This window comes from Strongylocentrotus purpuratus, unplaced genomic scaffold (assembly GCF_000002235.5).
Source record: "Strongylocentrotus purpuratus isolate Spur 01 unplaced genomic scaffold, Spur_5.0 spur5_scaffold_17, whole genome shotgun sequence".
In the NCBI taxonomy this organism is placed as follows: domain Eukaryota; kingdom Metazoa; phylum Echinodermata; class Echinoidea; order Camarodonta; family Strongylocentrotidae; genus Strongylocentrotus; species Strongylocentrotus purpuratus.
Window position 1 is genome coordinate 457,094 of NW_022145602.1, and position 12,568 is coordinate 469,661.

At 38.0% G+C, this 12,568-nt stretch overlaps 1 protein-coding gene across 1 annotated transcript; it reads right to left on the reverse strand.

Moving 5' to 3' along the window:
- Positions 1-2,650: 2,650 nt before the first annotated feature.
- On the reverse strand, positions 2,651-11,736 carry LOC764064. The gene is made up of 2 exons (XM_001200252.4): positions 11,546-11,736; positions 2,651-4,635 (listed from the first exon to the last, which is right to left on the reverse strand). The coding sequence occupies exon 2, from the start codon at positions 4,624-4,626 to the stop codon at positions 2,722-2,724; it is 1,905 nt and encodes a 634-aa protein (XP_001200252.2). The 5' UTR covers positions 4,627-4,635; positions 11,546-11,736; the 3' UTR covers positions 2,651-2,721.
- Positions 11,737-12,568: the final 832 nt, after the last annotated feature.

A 12,568-nucleotide genomic window follows, 5' to 3' on the forward strand; every position in this document is an offset into this window, starting at 1 on the left:
TTGCATAGTGTTATCAATCTGCATTTTGGACTACTGTTAGTTAATGTATTTGAAAGTGAAGAAATGTTATTTATGGTGCATGTAAACCTGCCTAGTAGTCTAAACCCAAATTGTGTACTCCAATGTGACCCTGTTTTCACTGACAGATAAGCAGTCATAGCCTGCGCTAATCAGGATTAACAGGCTGTAGAACCCAATGCAAAGAGATGCATAGATTTCTCAATAGTCCCATGTATGTGAATATGTATCGGGTAAAACCATGTTATTTATAATCAACTTGAATGTTGCACCGTCCATTGTAAACGACCCTCTCCTCCCTATGTGCCATAGATAGTTTACAAACCCCGGACCACGTACTTAGACCCAACTATGTTGCCATGGATACTTTGTGATGCCGTATGTTACGTGGTTATTATTTATAATACTTTAGTGTACTAGGTGAACGTTGTAGTGCATTATAGTCACGTTTCACTCTTTTTGGAATGTTTGTGCTGGAGCTGAAGTCTTTTTCAGTTTTTCTTTTGTAGATATAGGAGTTCACTGTTTTTATCTGTAATTTATTGAATATTTTTGAGTCCAAACCACCCTCGTTACTCTGTGAGATTTTAAAGAAAAATAGATAATTGGTGTGTTCTGTTGTCAAGGAGGAAAGGGAGAATTTGGATGTTGGTGTATTGACCGTTTTTCGCTGAGCTCCAGCAGATGGTAATGCTACTGGCCGTCATTTACATGTAACACTGCCAGATGGACAGCGGGTAGCAGCAAAATGGGTTGATACTCCGATGAAGAACTGTGTGTGGATTATACATTGGCACAGAGAAATTTTTATTTGTGCTGTGATATGATTAAAGGAAGAGAAAAAAATGAATAAAAATTAAATAATGACCTGCAAAATTTTGCACCCGAAACCTTATTTCTAATGTGTATTGTGTTCTACGATGTACTCAGATGGTTGGAAAGCACGTCTCTTGAGTCTGATGTTGGATTGGGGTAACACAGGGATGATAACATCAGTGTGATTGGAAGAAGTGATATTATTGATGAGAATGGTGATGATGATGAGGAGGAAGATGACGATGATGATAGTGGTAATGATGATGGCTGTGGTATACTGAAGATGATGATGGTGATGATGAGTGATGGTAGTGGTGATGATGATGGCTGTGGTATACTGAAGATGGTGATGGTGGTAATAATGATGATGATGGTAGTGGTGATGATGATAATCTTCCCCATTTTCTTTCCTTCTCCTTCGTTCTCTTCCTTTTTTCTTTCTAATATCTACCTCTACCTTGACAATTCAGTCTTAACCCCCCCCCCTAAAAAAACTCTTTCCTTTTCTCTATTTATCTGTCTCTCTCTCTCTCTCTATCTGTCTCTCTTTCCCTATATAATCTTTCTCTCTCTCCCTTTCTTTCTCTTTCTCTATATATCGCTCTAGGTCTATCTCTCTCTCTCTCTCTATCTGTCTCTCTTTCCCTATATAATCTTTCTCTCTGTCCCTTTCTTTCTCTTTCTCTATATATCGTTCTAGGTCTATCTCTCTCTCTCTCTCTCTCTCTCCATTTCTTTCCAATCTACCTCCTACATAATTTAATCTATCTTTGCCGTACTATCAATGTAGGCTTATCAACGCAAGGTTTTCTCTTTTATCCACCATTCCTAGTCCTAATTTTATGTGATCAAAGTTTCTTCTCCTTTTCCCCTGTGCTGTAATCTATTTTTGAAATTCATTATAATAAAACAAAGATTTACAAGACTTCGTTACATATCAAAGAAACAAAGTTATTTTAACGAATCGATACGAAAACAAATTTACAATATGGAATGCGAAGTGAGTTAAAAACAATAATTTTACAAACATAACTCCTATTCTGATTGTCATTCGCGTCACCATGGTTACATGCCTGTGGAACCTATCATGAACTAATTATTCTAGTGATTATGACAGGTCTTTAAACTCTACAATAAGAATTAATTCATAGTTATTATCTTTCTGATTTTCCTTCAGAAATATACATCGCTCATATCACCTAAAATTGCACTTTTCTCCGATAACTCTGGAAATATCTTGATAGATATAATCATCCAAGAACATTTACAGGATCACAATCAAGGATTGACACCAATATGAAATATTCATAGGAAATATTAAACAGTCAGAACAAATCAGAAGCTAAATATCTTCGTCCCTATATCGATTCAATCATCATAACGGGGCTAATAAGAAATGAATGAAATGTAATAGAAAGGGAAAACAATACTGGTAAGGTTAAAGAGGACGAATAAGAACCCCGTCCCACACTTGGTGACATTGAATTGTCTGGAGTACAATAAATAGAGAAGATGGTGAAGACAAAGAAATAAGAGTAAGAAGAAAGAGGAAGAGAAAGGATGAGACAGAGGAGAAGGAGGAGGAAGGAGAAAGTGAAAAAAGAGGGGGAAGAGAGAGAAATGAGAATGATAAGAACAATAATGAGAAAAATCAATCAATTCAAAATCAAGATTAACAAATTTCATACAACGATTTACCTTCTTAACGATTTACCTTCTTAACTATTTAATTGCCAATTTTAGTCAACGATAGGATAAGTGCTTGTGGACATATTGGTATGCTATTTCATCAAAAGATATAATAATCATTTTGATATTGACTGACACTGATAACTCTTTAATGATAATGATTTAGGTGCAATTCCAAAGAGAAATAGTAATTAATTTCTACGAATTATCAGTTTCATCTTCTTTAACTGGAAACTGTTCATTGCTGGTTCTTGCAATTCCAAGTTTATCTTCTTCTCCCTCTTCATTGGTGACTTCAGATGTGACGTTATTCAAATGGTGTTCCGTCTCAAGGGATTGTGAGACAATTCCCAGATCCTCTTTATCCTCGGTGAGGTTTTCACCCACATCAGTGGAATGTGAAGGGTTTACTTCGGATTCGTTATTGGTAGGGTTTTGGGCGTCATTTTCACTTTCAGCATGTTCATCTTTATCTTCCTCAACATTGTTATCAGCATCGCTTCCAAAGGAAGGTTCCTGAGTATTTTCGTCACCTGACTCTTGCTCATGCTCGTCATCATTATACAATTCTTCGACAGCGCAATCATCATCATCGAGGTTTTCATCATCAAATTCATCTCCAACGTCGTCCACTCGCTCGTCGTCGATGTCATTTACGTTTTCAAACGATTTTGACGCCAGAGAGTCGAGTTGCATCTTCGTCGTCGCCGTCAAGGATGACTTCGGTCGCCGGTCTGATTCCGTCTTCCAATCCGTGACCGGCGTGTTAGCGGTAATGCGTAGCCCTGCAAGACTCTCCTGACGTTCAGCCTCGCGACGTTTGATCGCCTCAGGTAAGAAGCGGTCACGTGAGAGTTTAGAAAGCGGTGGTGACCGCACACGCGGTTTACGCTCAATGCATGCGATTGGTCCGCGTTTGCTCCGTTCTGAGTCAAACTCATTTGTCTCGATTCCACCTCGGATGGATGTTTCACCGGGTGTGAGGTGGATTACTGATTGAGTTCTCAATCGCGGTGCGTCTAACCGCATCGTTGTGTTTGCGGCTACCGCGACAGTTGGCAGGCTAGGGAAACTGTATGATCGCTTCATACGATGCTTCTCAAGGTTGTGAGACAACTCCATCGCTATGACGTATTCGACACCATGATTTCTGCGTTCCGATTTGCCATCACTTGGTAGATCTTTCTGGACACTTGTCATCCTGGCTTTGGCCTGTTTGTGCAGATGATCAATCATTGAGTTCAGCTTCGCACTCGGCTTTCGGACAGGCTTCGGAGGCGGCTTCTTCAGTGTTCCGATGGGAGAGCGGCAAGCAAGACTGGAGCGCGCTGTCAGGTTCTCAAAGAACTTCTTGAAGACATAGTCTCTGGATTCCTTTGAAGTGTCGTTCGGCGGTGGCACCGAGTTGGTAAGGGTTTGATACTGCTCTCGGTACCTTCCTGCAGCTCCCTTTAAGTTCGGCTCTCCATAGGGGCTTATGGCAATGTTCTCTCGCTTCTGGTACACCGTGTAGCTGCTGTACGGTCTACATGTTCGTTCTTTAGAATCGCCACCACTGCCGCGATTCGCATCTTGAATCACTTCGCAAGTCTTCTTTGTCCTTTCTATAGGAGTAGCGAAAGCTTTTCCCTGGTCGAAGGCAAACTTGGTCGATTGACCTCTACTGATCGAACGTCTTCCATCACCCGTAGGATTCCTCATGGCTGATCTAGAGGGTGGAGGCGGTGGTGTTGATTCGGAGTAACCACCCCAGGACAACACCGACTTCGAACTCCTCGCCGTACTCACTCGATTCCGATCTCTCTCAGGATCAGCGTCATCGAGCTCCAAATCGATGCTCCTCGTCGCACTCTTACCTCGCAAGCCTCCTCTCACGCGTTGACCTGCCCGTCCTCTCGCTGACCTCGAGCCGCGGTTCGACCGCGATGATGACGTCGCTGTGTGGTGACTGAGGGAGGTATCTGGACGCCATTCCTTCTCGTTCTTGACGATGTCTTGGAAGACGCATTCATCCTCCTCTGCTGGCGGGATGAAGAAGGTAGCGAAGTAGCCTTTCTTGCTTCCAACACTCGCTGATTTCATCACATCCTCGTTCAGCAACATGATTGCTACCTGTAACCAAACACATCAAAATATAAGTTTCAAACGTCTAAATGGAATTTGGAATTAATCAATAACATGATCGAAACTACATGTACCAATCAACTCAGTGGCAATTTCAAAACCTTTTCGTATGTGTTCGGATGACGTAATGTTCGCACGTTTCAAAAAGTGACGTATACTCTCTTAATTTCTAGGACTTAAATTTTAAATCCATTTTGAGACTTAAAATATTTCAAGTCTTTAAGACTTAATAAATTGGAAATTTGACTAAAAGTTTTATCGAAACCAGCTTCTAGATATAAATCTTGGAAAGACTTAAACTTCTCGCCAATAAGATGTGCATATTTCCAGTTGCACCTGTTGATGACTGACTGTTGGCATATTTCCAGTTGAACCAGCTGACACCAATTAATTTGCATATTGAATATGGGGTGCGTGCAGATCTATGTTTTTTTAACAATTTTTCTGAATTTACAGCATATTTCTTAATTACTGATGATTTAGGTATATGCAATTCATTTCGAAAATACTACAAATATAAATTACAAGTTATTAGGACATTTCGCTACTTCGTATGAATTCCATTTAATTAAACATGAATAAGGGAAACATTAACTATGAACTAAAATAATTTCAATAAAATACAAGTATATGAAAAAAAATTCGATTAATTAAATTATGTATAAGTCTACTTATTACCGATGCCTTTACATTGATAATACATACGTACCAGTATTGAAGTGTTGTTGCCGTTCAATTGGTTGGAAGTTTTACCAAATGGTTCTAATGGCTTAGCTAGACCAGTAAATCTAAAAGACTTGAAATATAAATACAATTGACTTAAACTTTAAATCTTTTAGGGACTTAAAATTTTAAGTCTTAGCTTAGATTTATTTTTGAAATGAATCCAAGAAAGGTTTAAAATAAATATTAAAAGACTTGAAATATAAATCCAATTGACTTAAATTTTAAACCTTTTCAGGGACTTAAAATTTCAAGTCTTAGCTTAGACTTATTTTAAATCCCAAAGGGTTCGTCACTAATATCAGTCTCTGTTAGATTTAAAAGTAAGACTTTAAGATTTAAAAATAAGACTTTCAAATTTAGAGAGTACAACTACTTTCGACAAATCAACCTAAGACAATTGTAATGGCCTTGTCCGTCGCTTTTAGAAATGCGTGAACATTAAAATAACCTATATAATTATTATTTTATATTATATAAACACACACAATTTCTCTAGGATATTGAAATAGTCCTAGGGTTGTGTTTTTGTAAGTAGAGCCGACCGTATTCTAGATAAATAACATGTTAAAAACCATTATAGCGGATTGTATTTTCCCCTTCATATTTCGTTTTTAAGGGAGAGGGGGAGGGGGCCAGCTCCACCCCATTCCGGATTCTCAACTGTAAGCCAACATACTAAATAGGGATACTCTCAATAGTTGCTTTTTTCAACTGATATGCTAGCCCCCGATGATATTCTTAAAGTTTATCAAGAAATTGATCAACATCCAGTAAGGTATGCCAAAAACTAATTTGCTTCAGAATGACATTGTATCGACTAATGTCGATCAATAATTTCCATCAGCAGAAGTATGCCATTATAATTATCAACGCTCTCGATTTGAAATGACTTCTCTTTCTCAAACTCGAATGTTTGTCCTAACTTTGAAGAGTAAATTAAAGTCTACCTGCTTATTTTAACACTTTGATAAGAGACATCATAGATGGGGCTTTTTATATCAATTTCGTTTCAATTCATACTGAATTATTATGTTCCCCTCTTAAGTAAATCGATAATGGTATTGTATTTTATCTTGATTTAAAGTAATAACAAAAGCAGGGTTTCGTATGTAGACTATGTTTGGATCTATCGCCTCAGGCTAATCGAGCGATTCATTCCGATATAATGCCCCTTCTGTATCGGATATTGATCGTCGCATTGATCGTCTGCGTGGTATACAGAAATTGTATCGAACCCAGCTTGTTCTCAGACTGTGTCATGCCTTTGAAACAGAAAATCACTTTGCGATGTTACAAACAATGAGATGGGTACCACACCCCATGACCACGCTGTTTATAGCTTACAAAAATCTGTAAACAAAATGCCCCCCTGTCATGTCAAACCAGTCTTTCAACAATTATTACAAGAACAAAATTAACCATTTCAAGCTCAATTTTGTCTCGTATTTTCCACTAAAACGGCTTGTCAGTTTAGTGCATTTGTTTTTCTGTTGTACGCAGAAAAACCTAAATTTGGTATTCCTTCATCAATATTCGTTTTCAAACCCTTTTTTTTAATCCTTGCAGAAAAGGGTTAAATGACACCCTCTTTCACACTATGATACAATGTAAATTAAATTTTGCCATCAAATTTCTGGGGCTCCCAACACTTTAGAGGGGCTTTAACGCCCTTCTGTCTCCAAGTAAACGATGTATAACGTGGTGACCTGGAAATAGGTCGAATACATTTTCCCTGGATTTCATATTTGCAACTCCTTTTGTTACAAGCGATATGGGGTAGATAGACGGATGGCAAGCGATGGAAACACACAATAGCACAACCTTAATAGGCAGGTGTACATCCTATCATAGTTTCCGTTGTTTTCTGTGGCCCAGCCATTAATAAATTGTTAATAAAAGATGACCGATGGCGCGATGAAATATTAGAAATGAGAGAGAAACATTTAAATGAAGGTGTGTGAAGGTGAACCGACGAAATTACATCATAGACAGTTATTCCGGGCTTTATATCGTCAAAGGTTTAGGATGGGCAAAGGAGAGGCAGAGCGGGGGGGGGGGGGGGGGGGATTTGCCCCTACTGACAAATTTTCAACCAAGAAAACGAAATTAAATCTCACTAGTAATTAGAAAACTAGGAATCACTGTAACTCAACAAACGCATGAAGTGTAGATATAATATCAAAAGACTTACTTTTTCTTCCTAAAATAAGTCAATGTGGGTGATGCCCCCCCCGGTAATTGAAACCCTCCTTACTAATGACGAATCAGTTAAGTTGAAATGTTTTGCCCTCCTAAGGCAAAGGTCTGGATGCCCCAGTGGGTTAGGGTATTTTTCCTATTGGGTTACAGGTTCAATTTGGTTTAGAATTAGTTATAGTTTTTTTGTATAGAGTTGAATCTAAAAAAAATAGAAATCCGCTAGTGTAGGAGATTGACACGCAGGAGTAAGTGTCGTAAATCCTTTTTTGAAATGGTGACATCAATTTTTAGGATAACTAGAAAAGTGATGATAGAGAGACTACAATACTGATTATGGAACAGGAAGCGTTCTACAGTGTTTAGCAGCTGTGCGTCAACTTAATGATATTAATAATGATTTATACATCCGCAGTAACGAAAAATATGATATTGTCAAGGTGTTCGATTGCCTTCTCTTCGCAAAGCATGATGTCAAGCAGAGGACTCTCTCTCTATACGTATCACCTATATTGAATGCATTTTACAGTTTTAATATGTACTTTCTGCCTTTTTATCATTAATCCATCCTCCCATAATGAGCATGATGAACGTATAGCTTCAACGGATAAATTTCAATTAATATTCATCGAAAAGTTACCTCTGATTCGACATTTCCCTTTCTTCACCCACTCTTACCCCCCCCCCCTCTCTCTCTCTCTCTCTCTCTCTCTCTGCCTCGTGTTTTCTCATTTTCTGAAATTTCTCTCCATCCTCCTACCCCATGCACTCACAATTTCCCTCTCCTGTACCCCCTTCCTGACCATCTACCCCCCCCCCCCCCGCACCATGTTCTCCACTTTGTTATCGTTGTCTAGGGCTTACACATATAACTCTATAATCTATTCATCTTAATGCCTCTCCCGACTACTGTTTCAATTACTTTAATTTATTCCTTCCCCTTCTCCCTCCCATCTCCTTCCTTTCTCTTTCCTCTCGCGACGTTTCCAAAATAGTACTTCCCTCGCTTCCTTCTTCTCAAGTAAGTTCATCCAAATAAACAACGATATTGTATATTGTCTTTACCTCAAGCTGCGAGACGAATCATTTTTCAACATTCATGTTCAACATGACATCATGATACTATTCACGTAAACATATAACCCGTACTACCTTTCTGAAATATGAACTAAGTAGCTATAATGTACCTTGAATATTTCATAACTCAAACGTGACCAAACCAGAGAGTTGCAGTTTTTCTCCGATGAATTCGCTATTGCTTTTAAACTATCTAAAAGATATTCTCGCATATAATTATTATGCTTTGAGAGATGTACCATCGTTCGATGAGGTGGAGGGCTTTTCTTCGTCGTGATAGTTTTAACGAACCTCTAATCGATAAGCTCTGCATCTGAGTTTGTTGCTAAAATATTCTCGTTGAAGCGAATCTTGCACATGTACCATGCAGTATTATACATTATGTGGAATATGAGCTAGGTAATAAGGGTGTGGTGTAGTACTCGCTGGAACGATTATCGTAATTATTATATACAACTCTTCCTCAATGATTATGAACATATTTTGTTTGAATCGACACGAAAATAATTTGATATCATTATTTCTATTGCTTAGCATCACAATCACACACAGTTTTGATCATGCTTATTACCTGTATATTGATTGTTTTATGAATACAGATTTTATCAAAAAATTCGAAAGGCCCGATTCTTCTTTTTTGTCCACTACTTTCTCACCATTTATATCTCCTTCTCTATCGGAGGTTTAATTCCAACAAATTTTTCACATATCCCTGTTCTTTGCAACTATTGTATACTCTTGCAGTTTTATTCTACTCCCGATCGTTTCTCCTTAAAATCAATCCTACAATTTATCTCCTTCACATTAATCGTATCTCCTTCGATCAATCATTACTTTACCAAAAATAGCAACTTGCGTTTAATTATGTTACAGATAGATACAATACATGCATGGTATGATACATTTTTTACAGCAAAATATATAATAGATTTTTACGATTGAAAGTAAATCGGTTTGTATGTTACAGGGTTCATTTTTATGTTCTCTTCCTAGTTAGTTCTCGGTTTTTGGCCTCGCCCTTTCTATAATACTTTCATTATACAGTCAAACCTGTCTACAGCGACCGCCCAAGGGAAACACAAAAAGTGGTCTTTGTATGCAGGTTCCTTTAGTACATGTTTCAATGAGAAACCATTTTCAAGGGAAACAAAGAGTGTGGTCCTTGTAGAAGAAGGGTGTCTGCAAAACAGACTAGCCTCAATTCGGTTAAGTTCAATACTAGCGGCCGGGGAAGGGAAAGCAGGAGGTCAGAAGTTGTGACCTTCACCTCAGTGTGACATTCAGAGGATCGTGCGAAACCATTCTGATGTAGCACCCGTCACGGTAGACTTGCGTGCAAAACAGCTTTCTTCATCTTATCATTTCTTTCAAATGAAAGTACTGTACATGTAAACTGGTGAAAGCAATAAGGGTCTAATGTTAACTCATTTGTTAAACTCTTTTTAACTCACAACAAATTTTCTCCGAATTCCTTTTTTGTCTTATTTTTAACATTTAGAGATCAATTGCCCTTTCTGTTACTAATGTGTACATTTTCTACACTTTACTTTAATTTATATGTTTCTTATTTCGCTTCATAATAGTTCCGGATGGTTCTAATAACAACGATAATTACGGGTAAATCGATGAATATTAAAATATAAAGTAGAGGGAAAGGGAATACACCACATACAATGTCATCAAGCAATTCATGCGGTCCTTATATTCTATAAGTCTATACTCCCCCTTATATTGTGTTGATTGTAAATGAAAGGTAGGAAATTCATTTCATCTTCAAATGTCCCTTATACCGCAGTATTCTTTCTCATGTATCTGGTGTCAAATTCAGCAGTTAGTATTAAACCAAAAAAGAGGCTTATACGGGGCAAGGTTCAAATATGTTTGCAAAATGTTCATGTTTGATTAAACTTAATGTGTATTTACGAACAGAAAGCACACATTATTTTTGTGATCCCACAATGAAATATGATACGAGTATGAAAACACTAGTATTGAGTGCAGTTCATGTTCTTAAAAAAAGGAAACTCTTTTAAATAGAGCTCATTTTTGTTTTTCCTCAAAACTTCACAAACAGCGGCTTTCATTTTAAATCACCGAAGCGTCAGTTAATATTTGCAGTATGGGTTAAGATCAGGCACCTTGGTGCATTTTTTTTCTCTACTGGGGTTGCATTTTCATTCCAAAAAATCTCAGAACCTTCCATACAGCTACTTCTACACAGCACCCCATTATCCCGTTCCTATAGATATGTGGTTTATCATTACAATTATTGTTGATTAGTCCGTATCCATGGCAATGACGAACATTATTATTGATTTATCATCCAAAATAGGTTGGGCGATGGTCACTCATATTGAAGCCATTAGCAAACGCGTGATAATAAGTATAACTTAGGCCATCTATGCGCTAGACATGATATTGTATCGTATCTTGATAACACACAAATACAAACGAAGTCATGATGATGCACATAGGCTAGTTAATGCGATATGAAATATGTTTCGAGGCTTAATGAATATCGTATTTAAACTTAAATATATAATTTAAAATCCCTATAGGCCTATGACTATGCATAATATTATTATGTAGCATAACACACTGTCTTGTACGCTATTCAAGTTGGTTAATAAGCACACAACGTCATATCAATGGTGTAAGTATAGACTTATGAGCTCAAATTCCAATATCGAAGTTAATACTGTACTCACAAGAGCTCAGTTTCATTATCTCCGTGCGAGGTTGGGTACACATGTCAGTGCAATAAATCAAAACACCGGGCATAACACACATCTAATTCTGAAAGTGTGGTTATCACCGTCATAATGCACAACACATATAGAAACCTATCCAATATCTAATGCAAATAATACCAAAAGCAGAAAAAACATTTCATAATTACCTGTTTCTTGCGAAGTTATGCTTTATGAATCGTCTTTTTACACCAGAGTGCTAAACCAAAGTCATTACCGTCGAGCCGTTTGATTAAACTCCACCAAAAGTAATCGTAAAACGCTTCAATCGAGAGACTTGGATTCAGTTATCTGCCATCTTGTTTTTATTGAAAAATATCTGGCATGAGGGTGGTAATCCTTTGAGTGGAGAGGATTCATTATCTCGCGTATTCTATTATCTCTCATCGTATTGAAGCGTGAACAACCTTTTGAATCACTTCAATAGCAGCTTTAAAACTCGTTCATAGCAACGCTTGGTAACGACGACCGCCCCCTGCGTTTCACACACAGTTCAGCGATCTGCCACCATGTATTGATTTTTTTAGGGGTGAATGGGGGCAGGGAGGTGGGTGTGGTGGTGGAAAGGGGGGGGGGGGGGTTAAAGAATGGGAGGAAAGGACGACCTGTTTAATACCCTGAGGTCAGAAGGGGTGGTAGAATCGATGAGAGGGGGTAGTGGGATGACGAAATCTTGGTCTAGATGAATGGTATACGTGCAGATTGTGAAAGTAGCACAGTGATAATTCGACCCTCTCCCCTTTTGAAAAAAGAAACATTTATATATCTATGTATATCGTCGTAGCACCGGAAGGTGTGGCAGTGGTCTATTTTTCTGCCCTGTAAGGTTTTTTTTCTTTCTTTTTAAAGGCGGTGTGGGGTGGGGACGTTTTGGCAGCTTTGGGTCTACCTAATAATTAAATCTCTTTTGACTTTTCTTTTTTGTTTCTCAAGTCAAGATCCATTTTGATCTGATTGCATCGAGGTTATGTCTTCACTAATCTTCGCCTTTAACGGGCGAATAGGAAGAAAAAGAAGAAGAAGGAGAGGATTATGAAGAAGAAAAATAATAAGAAGAAATGATTGTTCATGACTTTACTTCCAACAGGGTCATAACCGCTGACGAGCCAACTCTGCCCAAGTACCGTAAGACTCAACAAGACCGAATTAAAAAAAAAATCGTAGCACTAAAA

Bases quoted from the DNA above. Each gene is read 5' to 3' on its own strand.
- LOC764064 (XM_001200252.4), bottom strand. From the start codon at position 4,626: ATGTTGCTGAACGAGGATGTGATGAAATCAGCGAGTGTTGGAAGCAAG.